The 12,301-nt window shown below is 38.6% G+C and overlaps 1 protein-coding gene across 4 annotated transcripts in view; it reads left to right on the forward strand.

Annotated features, from left to right (window-relative positions):
* The window catches only part of MTX2 (metaxin 2), a 131,903-nt gene that overhangs the window by 101,752 nt on the left and 17,850 nt on the right, over positions 1-12,301 (forward strand). For 3 of the 4 annotated variants that reach the window (XM_064451681.1, XM_064451683.1, XM_064451680.1), the window contains 2 exons: positions 8,607-8,654; positions 9,635-9,681. In XM_064451681.1, coding sequence (XP_064307751.1) covers positions 8,607-8,654; positions 9,635-9,681 — 95 coding nt within the window. Of the gene's footprint in view, positions 1-8,600; positions 8,655-9,634; positions 9,682-12,301 lie in introns of those variants that run through there. The other variant, XM_064451682.1, reaches the window with a different exon arrangement.

The raw sequence follows: 12,301 nt of genomic DNA on the forward strand, positions 1-12,301 counted from the left end.
TACCAGTCTCATTTGGGGAGAAAAAGCCCATTCAAAAAACTGGAATGTGAATGTTGAATTGGAAAGTAAAAATGCTGAGAGATGGGAATTTTTAGCAGTTCTGCCTTTTAGCTGTTGTGTGATGAAATTGAAGACAATATAATGCTTGCATCCCTAGCAAGAACTTTCAAAGTCCATCTGCATTTGGGTGGTGTTTTTTTTTTTTTAAATTTGAATGCCATGTTGGAGAAACTCTGGATGCATTGGAGTGTGTTCGCTGAAAGCCTTGGAAAAGAAATGGGGGAGGCTGTGAGGATACGATTAAGAGAACAGGATAAATGTTTTCAGATTCTGAAGTAAGGAGTCTGCAGTATTTCCCAGAGGTCAGGAAGAGCCTGAGAGGTGCTATTGCAAATACCATTGTCTGTTATGGGCTGACTTAAAGACTGTGAGCTCTAAAGCAACATCTTCCCCCTTGCTAGTGGCAGTGCTTGGCTGACTGACTGCACCAGTGCTAACTGTTTGCATTTCTACCATGCAGAGCTCTCCTGCCTAGAGATCTTGGCTGTTCTTGCCCCTTTGCAAGACCGTCACAGAGAGTCTCTGTTGTCATCTCTTTGTATCTCCTGGTACTGCTGCGCTCAGGGCTGTGGGCAAGACAGGGAAGAGAGAATGAAGGGGAGCCTTAATAAAAGGCCAGAGAGGCCAGGGTTGGGTAAGCAGGAATCGTGTGTGTGAGGAGCAGCTTTTGGAGGAGGTATGGGATACTGAGGTCCTGTCTGGTGAGACAGATGTGTAGCATCTCTGTTGTGGATCAGAGTAGGGGTGCTATGGATGAGAAAGAAGGGAGCTCCTTGGGGCACTTTGCAGAAGTGGTGTTCAGACTGCCTGCCAAGCATCCTTAGGGGAGGAGGAGTTCAGACTACCACAGAGAAGAGGGGATCTTGATCTAAGAGAGCTTTCAAAGGACTGATTTAAAGTATACTAATGTAGATAACATGGCTAAGAAATGTTGCGGTCCAGTAGGGCATTTAAGGCATTCGTGAGTATCATACCTCCACTGTCCTACTCTTCACAGCTCCTGTGCTTGAAGGTTTACTTCTTGACTGAGGGCCAAAGAGGGGCAAGGGACTTAAGTAGCACAAGGTTTAGAGATCTATAAAAAGCTATAATTAAGAATTATGGAGCTTCTTTGAGATAGAGCATTTATGCTGAATATCAGGAATAAGTAAAATAGCTCCAGCTTGTCATGGCTTTATAAATAAATCTTTTGAGATCATTTAACTTGGCGCACACTCTGATTTTTTTTCTGAAGAAATCCAGATGTTGATTTAGGAACAACTTTTATTTATGGATTTGATTTTGTTGAGGTTTTTTGGCCTCCTCCTCTGATGGGAGGCGTGATTCTGCAAGTGTGGAGGTGCTGAGCAACCTCCCTCCTGTGGCCTCCTCTAGCAGTGAGAGCGCTGAATGCCCTGGAGGATTGAACTGCAGATGTGTATGCTCTGGAAAGTCAACTCAAAGACAGTAACAGAATTGGACTAATGCTTAAATACACGCAATTAATAGGTTTCTTGGAGGGTGAAGAAGCAGATTGTGTCATGCTAAATGGCTGCTGCAGTCATGTCACATGCTGACTCTTAGTGGTGCAGCCACAGGAAACTCAAGTTTGAGAACTGCTGCTGAGATTGAGTCTTTACGTTGACAGTCTGCTTGATCAATAATTACTGAACAGTCATGATTTATCTGAATTGTAATATCTCTACAAAGGCGGCCTGGGATGGATTTAAGCAAATGATGTAATTATTTGTTACATGATTTAATGCTTACTGTTTAACTTGTGTGAAAGTCTGTTTTCATTTGCCAAGGCACTATGAAACACTTTTTGGTCTTTTGTCAGCAGAGCCAGGGAGTTGCTGATGCTTTCATTTTTTCCTGGCCCTTGTTAGTTTACAGGATCAGGCCAATTACATGAAATTGATCTATACTCAGTGTGGGTGGGTTGAACTGGTGGGTCTTAAGGCAGCTAATTCACAAGTTTTTCCTACTTCCTTTATTGATCACCGATAATGTACGATATGTATATTTTTAACTGCTTCGGTTCCAAAGTGGCTGCACCTTCACTGTATTAATCAAAATACTTCAGTAAATAAGTGGAGGGCGATAATGATATAGAAACACATCAATTCCTGGTATTTTCTTTTTAAACAATGTATTGGTACTTGAAAATATGACTGATTTATATTATGAAAAGAGAATGATCATCTGCTTCTTTTTGATGCATCTTAACATCAAGCAGCTAATAACCCGCTTTACTCCTGGAGTCTGTGGGATAGCTTTCCCTGTGGTTTTCTCTGAGTTACTAGACTAACTAGAACATAGTTAGGAGCAGGTCCCCCCATAGCACCAGTCTTGGTAAACCAGAAAGGGTAACTGTTTTCCTGCTGATCGTTATGATGTTTGTGGCATAATGTTTGGAGACTTGTAAGTAATGTTGTTGGATGTGGATGTTGCCCACGTGTAAGACTAAATTTCTTTTTAGTGTTTACTCTTGTGAGAAAACAGTTTTGAGGTATCTCATTATAATTTAATCAAATTTGTACCTAGAGAGAGGCTGAAGGAAACTATGTGGAAATAATGTGTAAGTTAATCTCTCCAGCTGTAATATTGCAATACAGTGATTCGAATTAATGCCGACTTTTTTTTTGTTTGTTTTTAATAGAGGATACCTTGCCTCTTGGTTGTTTTAACAGGCCTTTAATGCCATCTGAACCAAACTGGTAAATACAGATGTTTTAGGGTTTTTTTAATGCAAGTTTAATATCAAAGTGTGTAAGGAGAAGATAACAGAAGGGAAGCTGATATGTGCAAATACGGTGACTATAGAGAAAGAATAGTCTTTATTTATGTATGATCTATAAACAACTTCTTAATATTTCAGGAAATTGCTCTGTGTGAGAAGATGTTCCTGGGCCAGGTCCTGGCCCCACCTACACAAAATCACACAATGAGCTGCATGGAAGAGATTGTTAATTGACTGAGTACTTCATGTACAGAAGCAGAAAGAAGATATCAAAGGATAAATTACTGGTGTACTGAGAATTCAGTAAATCTTAGTTTATAGGAGATTTGGGGTGAAGGTTGTTTTGATTTACCTCTCACTATACAGTTTCAGTACCTGAGAAATAATCAACAAGATAGTAACATTTGGTGTTAATTCTTTAGCCTTGATTCTTATTAGGCATAGGCTAGTTTTATAACAGAAAAATATTTCTATATCTGCATTGCCTTTGAGAAATGTTCTTGTCCCACTGAAATTCTGTGGTATTGTTAAGCGCTGGGAACAGCCTCATTTCAAATTGAGTGTTTACCTACAAAAACTTTTAACCTGTTGACAACTTCATTTCCTGTGCAGGAGGGAACATCTTGATGCCTGGATCCAGAGGTCTCTGACGTTTGTCTGTGGCTGATATTCAAGAATGCTGTAGCTTGACAAGTGTGCTAAATGAGTGGCAGATGAGGAGGGCAAACCACACTGCATACCCTGCTGCTTGAAGCTGTCTATTCACACTAGGTCACTGAAATGGCTAGATTGTTGTTTAGCATATTCCACAATTTAACATGCAAAGTATTTAATGTCTTCTCATTTTCACAGTCAGAGTCTTCTTATTTTAAGTAACAGGATTAAAGGCATAACTGTAAACCATTTATTTAATTACATCTCTTTCATCATCATGAAGCTGCTTGGAAAAGGTGGATGAAGATGTCTGTTTCCCCCACCTATCCAGGCGGCACTGACACAGGATGAATAGTTTCCCAGTAATTCAGAGTGCAGGAGTTGAAACCAAGTTTTGTATACTCATAAAGAGACTCTGAACAGCCTGGACAAGGAATTGGTGGGGCTGAGGCACTGTAGAGCATCTTGTGAATGTGGCCCTTCCTCTTGCACAGACTTCACTGGGGGAATTCTATTGCAGCCTCTCATTCTTTGAATTAAAATTCACCTCTGTGGAAGTATAGTATGTCTTGTTTTGAGAGCGTTAGTTGGAGCTGAGACGTGTGTAGGCCTCAGGTGAGCTGCTAATCCCCTGCTGATAGTGGCATCCAGTGCTCTTAAGTATCTCTTCTTACAGCATATGTTCATTCTTCTCTCTTGCTGTCCCAAAAGTATTTGGGTGGATAAAGTCTTATTGAAATGACAGTCTGAAATGGCTGGAAAAGTTGAAATCAAAATGCTATCTGAATATCTGTCTCTGGCCATAATGTTGCCCATGTAAAACCTTTTGCCACAAAATCTGAAAAATGCACCTAATGCAGTACATTTTTAGTGGCAAAGAATTTGTTGTGAGTGTCATGACTCATTCTGTATTTCGGAAGTTTTTTTGTAAGAACAGAAATGTATTTTCTAAGTCATTCTCTGATATGGCAGGTGAGGGGTCTAGGAATCTGTTTTAATAGTTAGTTACAAACCTGAGTAGTTAAACCTCCACTGGGAACATACAACACACCAGTTCACAGAATTTTCTTCCAAAACAAAAGTCTAATGTGACACCTAAGAACCCTGTTAACACTTTGAAATCTGCATTTTCTATGCTAAACTGTTAATAAGTAAACCACTTTGACTAGCAAACGTGTTAGGCTTAGAGAAATATTCATGCATTTTTAGTTATGCACAAAACCAAAGAAGATTTTATGTAGGTGATCTACTTGCCATTTTCTTCTGCAGTTGTTGTGATGCTGCATCTGCCAGATTCTTGGCTCCTAGGATAACAAGGCTTATGCAGTGATGCTTTCTGTGTCCATCTCCCTTTAATTCTCACTTCCCAGTAACTTTTGAACTCAAAGCTCACTTCAGGCAAATTTAACAGGGAGGACTGATCCTGCACATGGTAGTTTCCTGTAACTGTCATTAAAACAAGCAGTGTAGTAGAGGAGAAGTAGGGAAAGACGACAGTATGATGTTTGCTTGTCCTGAACAAATAGCAGACAATCCACATGAAAGACTAAATATTTGAATTTGTTAAGCATGGGAAAAGTTTCAGGGTGGGAAAACAACTTTTACTAAAGACTGCAAGCCTGAGAGACAGACCCATTGAAAACCACACAATAGTAATTCCTCTGATTATGGAGGCAGAAGGAAGAAGCAAATAGTTCCTTATTTGTAAGATATGTAGAGAAGTTATTCCTGTAAGGCATACTTCCAGGCAGTTATTTCATCCTGTGAGCAGCTAATGATAAAAATGTCTGTTGTGTAGGATCTAACACATCAATGTGATTCTGTGTTGAAAGCTTCTGAAACTGAATTGACATTACATTTGTTAATTTTTTCTTTATATACCTGGCGCCACAGTAGCCGTGGTTAGCAGGGAAATGAACATCTACAGACCAGAAGATTATAGTTGCCGAAGGATAAACTGGATTTGACTTCATTAGTGCACAAATGATAAGTTTGTGAGGAGTTATTATAGCATTAATCAACTTGATGGATTGGAAATATGACAGAACTGAAGCAGCATGTAATATTAGTACCTATTATTCTACAAATTATGTCTTCACCTACATTCATAAGGCAAGAGTCATTGCTGTATATTAAAGATGTTACACACTTTCTCCTCATGTGGAGGCATGTGGCATCCCTTCAGCAGTTTTTCCTCCTCTTTTCCCCCAGTAGGGTTCTGGTCTCCCTTGGCTGCATGTTTTCACCTTACAACTAATTGAAGGCAGCTTGGGAGCTGATATTTGAATTTAGCTTGCACCTTATGAATGTGGATATCTCATGCAGCAGTGTGTATTTAAACTTCTTGCTCCATCATTAAAAAATACTTAATATTCTAAACATCTTGGAAGAAAGATGGTGAGTAGAAATTGGAAGATATGGGACAGATGGTGAGTTGGGTGTTTAATTCCTTGACTTCCAGAGGATTGCACAGTCTTTGTGTATGTACCTCTGGTATTATTGAACACTATCTGCTGCATGCAATTCTGAATGCATGCTGCAGAATATTTTTTTTCTAGGATATGAGTAATACTACATGAATCTTAATGTGGAGTTGATTGTTTTAGAATCCACTCTGTACAGTGATAGCAAAATCGATTTCTACCTGGTCTACGTACAAAGAACTGAAGGCCTTGGTTCAAGGCTCGTGACCACGTGTCCACCTTGTCCAAACACAGTCAGAATTGTGACCAACCTCTGGAGACCGTCAGGTGCCAAGTGCAGGAGGTATTATTAATTAATTTTTCTTAGAATGGCTGAAGTTTGGAGTTTAAGGTGTACTGATAACAAAGACCGAGACTTTCATGTGGTTATTTGTCCTTGTTTCATTTACTTGTCAAAAGGCATATATTAGTACACAACTAAACTGTGAAGGAGTGAATGCAATGTTTTTAAACTACCCTTGTCCTTTCCTTCCCTCAAGTTGGGCGTGTGCTCCTGTGTACTAAGACTGCAGGATGAAGACTTCATATCATGACTAACGAAATTAGGGTCAGCAGATATGGTTCATGAAAATCTGTATGTGATCAGTAGAATGTAGAAACAAAATTTAAGCTGATAAGGGCAAACAAGTTACAAAATATATTCTACTTGTGTTTTAGTTTATGGCATGGATATGGCATGCCTTAGCAGTGGTGTAGTTTTGGATTCTGCGTGCCAAGAAGCTGTTACGTGTGTATATATATCTATATCTCCATGGCTGCATGTAGTTTACTGCCAAGATCAGACTGAATTAGTGTTTGAATATACTGAAATATATGTAGCTCTTTTGTTGGAAAATGAGAAGTTCACTTGATTTTTGTGGGCCTGAAATATTTCAGCCATGTGCTTGTTTAAAAATAGGCCACTTCCAGTTTGGGCCAGAATCTGAGAATTAGACACAAATCTGACATTTCAGTCTGAAGAGGGTCAGGCAAAAATTTTCAGTAGAAATGGGCCCATGCAATTTGAAGTTCTCTGTACTTTTGGGCATGTAAAAAGGATGTTTTCCCTGATTGTCTGGCGTGTTTATGAGATCAGGGTACCTTTGTGACTTAGTTACTTCTGTAACTATCTCAGAGTCCAGCGCTGATAAATTTGCTGAAGTATAGTAATAACATTTTTAATTTCCTCATTCCATTTGCTCTTGCAAGACTTCAGTGGACCTGAAGAAATGCATGTTAGATAAATTATTTTAAACAGTTAAGGCTGTAGTATCACAGACACTATCTTAGTATCTTTTTATTTAAAGAAGTAAATGTACTTCCACCTCAAGAATTTTTACTCCAGGGCAAAACTTTAATGGAGGAGTGTAAAACCAATAACTGCTACAATAAAACATAAAACATTTTTTCATGACACTTAAATGTGATTAGTTGCTTTCTCATGCCCATACTAGTATAGCTTCAATAGGCTCTGTGCCTTAATATTAGAGGCAGTGACCTTTGCAAAACTGTACAGTGTTACAAGCTTTACAGTTCTATGTGACTTTCATAAAAATTAATAATTCATGAGTATCCAAAAAGAATGATAGTTAGAAAATTGTGCATATTTTAAATTTGAGGGCAAAGACACAGAGAATGACCTTACTGAAGCCAGTGGCATATTTCTGTTTGAAACATACATAGTTATAGACATTATTGCTTTAATAAAAAAAGATGTGATTAGAGCAATAGTTTTGTTTACAAATAGCTAGTTTGTGTGTAAGGCAAGGTTTGAACTGGTATTTAAAAACAGATTTTCAATCAGACATTAACAAGAAATGTAATGGAGACAAAATAACATGATGACCTGTTATCTTAATGCTACCATTAACAGTAAATCAGTACTGATTATTATTTTTCCCTTCCCATAAATTCAAGTGGTGTATGATTGATTAAATGCAGTGATTCTCAACTGGAAGATGTGATTGCCTTTTATTTCCTTGCCTTTTTTTTTTTTTTTCAAAACAACTGTTCAACTCTTTTGAACAACTGATGATGCAGTTTTTTAAATGCATATTGACATTCCCATTTTGGGGTTGATCAGTACATCATTTAAAGCAATAGGTAGTCCCAGTCATCCTGGTGGCTAGGTTTCTGACATGCCTGAGCACCTGGCTTTGTGGGTATTTTATAGGACCAGTGTGGACGCAACTTTAAAAGGCAGAAAGCTTTTTCATTTCCCCAAAGCATTCTTCACACTTGGTTTGGAGGTTTGTGCTTCCCTCCTCTGTGTCTTGTTCTGTTCTTTCCAGAATTCTTTGTTTAGTACTTTAATAAATAGTTGCTCTTGAGAGTGGCCAGAATTGTGATGGGAGTGTGCACAAGGCTGTCTTTATGGTGGAGGGAAAATAGCTGCTTTAGCTGCCTGAGAATTACAAGGCCATTCTGTGACGTAGCTTGAATTTTAGCTTTTCTTGCAACATTAAATTTTGGGACTTATGTTATCTGCTCTGTGACAACACAGAGCAGAAAACATCTTCTGATCTTTTGTGATCAGGAGACAAGTACGGGAGTGTACAGAGTGACAGTGGGACATTTTTAGGGCAGGTTAAATCTTGCATCAGCATTTTTGCAGTTTGAGTTTCTGCTCTAGTAATGTCCGTGTTCAGTTAGCATCTGCAAGCACGTTGTTGTTTGGCTTGCTTAATTAATTCCTCTTCTTTCCACAGCTGCAGAGCCTTGGCCTGAAAATGCTGCATTGTATCAGCAACTGAAGGGTGGGTAGACTGGTTTTTGCAATTAATAATTACTTTATTTTTAGAAAACACATTAAATATGCGCTAAGATAATTAACTGGAAGGAAGCACAGAAACTGTTAAAAGAGTCCTTTGTGTTGTTTGTCTGGTCAGAGGTTTTAGCTATGCTTGCATCTGCCAATATAAACCAGCTATTCATGGCCTATAAGGTCCTTGGTTTATTATTGACTTATTATATTGGCTGCTGTAGGCAGTGTAAAATGATGTGGTTGCAGGCACAGTTGGCAGATTTACTGCACCAATAGCTGAGGCAGCAGATTTTTGAAGTCTTGTGGTAAAGTGGGCTCTCAGTAAAAAGGAACTGTTAAAATGTATAGGCTAGGATGGTTCAGGCTCCCTTTAGCAGCTCTTCATATATCATCAGATCACATTATGGCCCCCATTTGGGGCTCAGCAGCCTGCTACAGTTGTCAGAAGACTGCAAAGTAATGAAGACTAATAGGTAGCAGCCCTAGTCTTCTAAGCATGGAATTTTTATTGCAGTGAACTTGTCATCTTTCTTTTGTGTGACAGACCTAGACACAGTGTGCAATATTAACTGCAAGCGGCTTTTATAGGTTTCTGAATGCTTTTACTTTTTAGCCAGAGGAGTTATGAAGATGCGGTTTTATTTAACTTTGATTAGAAGAAGAGTAATTGGCATAAAACTCAAGCATTTGGTTTTTGGTTGTGAGCATTTTTTATTGTACATTGATGGTAATGTATGGTAAATGCAATTGCATTTGCAGGAGAAATATTCCTGGTATTCTTTTTTTCTCTTTTCTTTTTTTTTTTTTTACTATTCATATCGCAGGTTTTCTAGTCCAGCTGCATAATAATTATGTACATGCTCCTTGTTTTATGTGTAAGAAATGCAACCCAGAATGGCTTACAGTTGCAGGTCAGTAGCTAAATGGGCACTGTTTTTTGTAATTGTGTTTTCTGTTTTTTTCTTTCAACAGAGGATCAGATTTTGCTTTCTGATAATGCATCTTCCCTTGCTGTTCAGGTAAAATGTCATCTTTTTTAAACTAAAGATGTTAATTCCATTTTATTTTTTGAATGATTATCTAGCTGAAGTAACTGCATTTAGCTGAACTAGTAATTTAAGAATTATTTCTGTCAAAATCAGTGACTTATTTCCTATATTTGATGTGCTTTACATTGTCATTGAAGTGCCAGAGCCTAAAAGATTTGAGGATTTTGAGTCTTGTATAGAGTGCCACTGCTTGTACTCGTGTTCATATTGGTCTGTGTTTGTACAGTATCTGCTTGTCTACCTACTGTGGGAACTGTGCATGGTTCCCATCTTTTGTCATTTGGTACGCTAGTTTGTCTTGTAACATCTTGCATGATGCTTGCTGGTTATTTAATTCTCAAATCTTATACTGCCCCAAACTCGAGGCATATTTGCTTCACGCTGTGGGCATCAAATCCCTATATGTCTCTGATAGGCTTTCTCAATTTCATTGTGTATACAGAGTTGAGATCCAATGTGGTTTTTAGAAATAGTCCATATAATTGACAAACTTGCATCTCTAATTGACTTAAAAGCACCTCTGTGGCTGTGAAGTCCACGTCAACTCCATTAACCTGTTAGGTTCAGTAACCCCAAATCTCAGGGGGATGTTTTCACCGTTAGTAGAGAGGGCCTGGCTGTCAGAAGTGGTGAGCCGGATGTCTACAAGGTTCCTGTTCTTCAGAGCAACTTTGCTGCTGCTTTGTGTAGTAGGGAGTTACAAGGTTGCCCTGCTCCTTGCTTTTTGTGTGTGGTCTAGCTCAGTGCAGCTACAGCAAACAGTCTTTGGGGGCTATCCAAAAAGGTCACATCTCATTTAGCTGAGGTGGGAGACTTGGAGGCTGTAACTGACATTACCGGTAAAAAGGTTAGGATCATTTGATCATGGTATCTACTTCTAGGATCTCTATCTTCCCCCCAGTCTGGTGATCTAAGAAATACCTCAAAGAGTAAATTCTATCATGGCTATCACAGCAAGAAGGTACCTTTATCCTTTGCTGGAGAGATGAGTCATCTTTGATACACCGAATAAAATAAGGCAGTGTTTGTTTATTTGGGCAGTGTGTTTTATAGTGTGCCTCACAGTAATGCAAATGAGTGGGTTTTTTGCTCACTTGATTTTGGTGCTCCTTTTTACTCCAGCAACTGTATTTTCTGTGGTTCTCATGAATTTTCTTTCCATTCTACAATACATATAGGTGTGGCTTGTATTTAAAACACAAAGAAAAGAAACAACATAACCCTAAAATTTCCTTTTCTAATGCATCATTTTGCGTTACTGTTTCTAGTCCATTGTTATCCTACACATGTCACTTAGATGATAAATTAACTATAATATATTAAAAATGCTTGTTTTTCTTCAATATTCCCTAGCTGGACAGCTGATAGTAGCCATGACTATAAATATGGCTCTGGTGGATATCTGATCTTAAACTTTATAGAACAATTTTGTATTGGGGAATCATATCTATTTTGAAGAATCTGTGTAACAAGGTTGTGACTGCGAAAGGATAGCTATCCTTGGTGTCTTTGATCCATTTTGAAATGATACTAGGATTTGTAGTTATGCATTACTAGCTTAGTGATCAGAAAGCTTTAAATATAATGGTGTGTTTTGCATAAGGAAATTGCTGAGTTCCTCTGTCTTAGAATATACTTTTTATTCTGATGAGAGCCTGTTTATCTTATTACTGTGTATCTTTTTTGCTGGGGGGTGTGTGTGTCTTTTCCTGTGGAAGAAATGGGAATGAGGGATAGGAGGAGAAATAGGAGCTGGTACCTGGGATTTTTTTTCCCCATTATTGCCATTCCTTTTCCCCCTGTTACTGATTTGGGGCACGTGAATATCACTGGAGCAGACATAGCTTGTTCATGGCTTGTTGAACTTCCATGTGCTGGAAACACATCAGAATTTTGAGTCCCTCTGATCAAAAGAGCATGTGGAGTCAGCCACCTTCAAATCTTTAAGGAACACGTTCACAGCAAGACTCTACATGTGCTGCAACTGGTCTTTCAGATCTTTCAAAAGCTTCATATAGCACCTCTTCATAATGCTGCTCTGGGATAGCGCTCTGATAGTTAGCTGTATGCAGCAGATAGCTACATATAAAATAAAGAATAAAATCCAGTGCCATAGTAAGTAATTATTGAGAGTAAAAGTTGCCTGTTTTAAAATTGACAACCCTGCAATACAGGTTGTCAATTTCATGTACCGCTTGTCAACAGAGCAGATAAGCAGACAGCAGAGCAAGTTACTCTCAGTGTAGGCGTAGCACACTGTTGCAGGCATTTTGTTTGAATTAATGAGTAGTGAGGGCTGCAGACTGAACATAGGAAGTTGGTTGAGTCTTGCTGTTTTCATAATGATTGGACTTATGAATTCTCATTGTTCAATGAAATCTGGACTCCTGGCTATAGCTACATCTCAGGTAAGAGAGGGGAGGACAGTGTCTTCTGGGAATTGTTGAGTAACTGTGGTGGTGCCTTCAATGGTTAAAAACCAAGCAAACCAACAAATAAAATTCCTCTCATCTTGTGGAACCTCTCTGCTGATTCTGGTAGGGCTTTTTTTTGTTGTTGTTTGTTTTTTAATTCCTCTTCTGCCCATCGT

This window comes from Phalacrocorax carbo, chromosome 5 (assembly GCF_963921805.1).
Source record: "Phalacrocorax carbo chromosome 5, bPhaCar2.1, whole genome shotgun sequence".
Taxonomy (NCBI): Eukaryota; Metazoa; Chordata; class Aves; order Suliformes; family Phalacrocoracidae; genus Phalacrocorax; species Phalacrocorax carbo.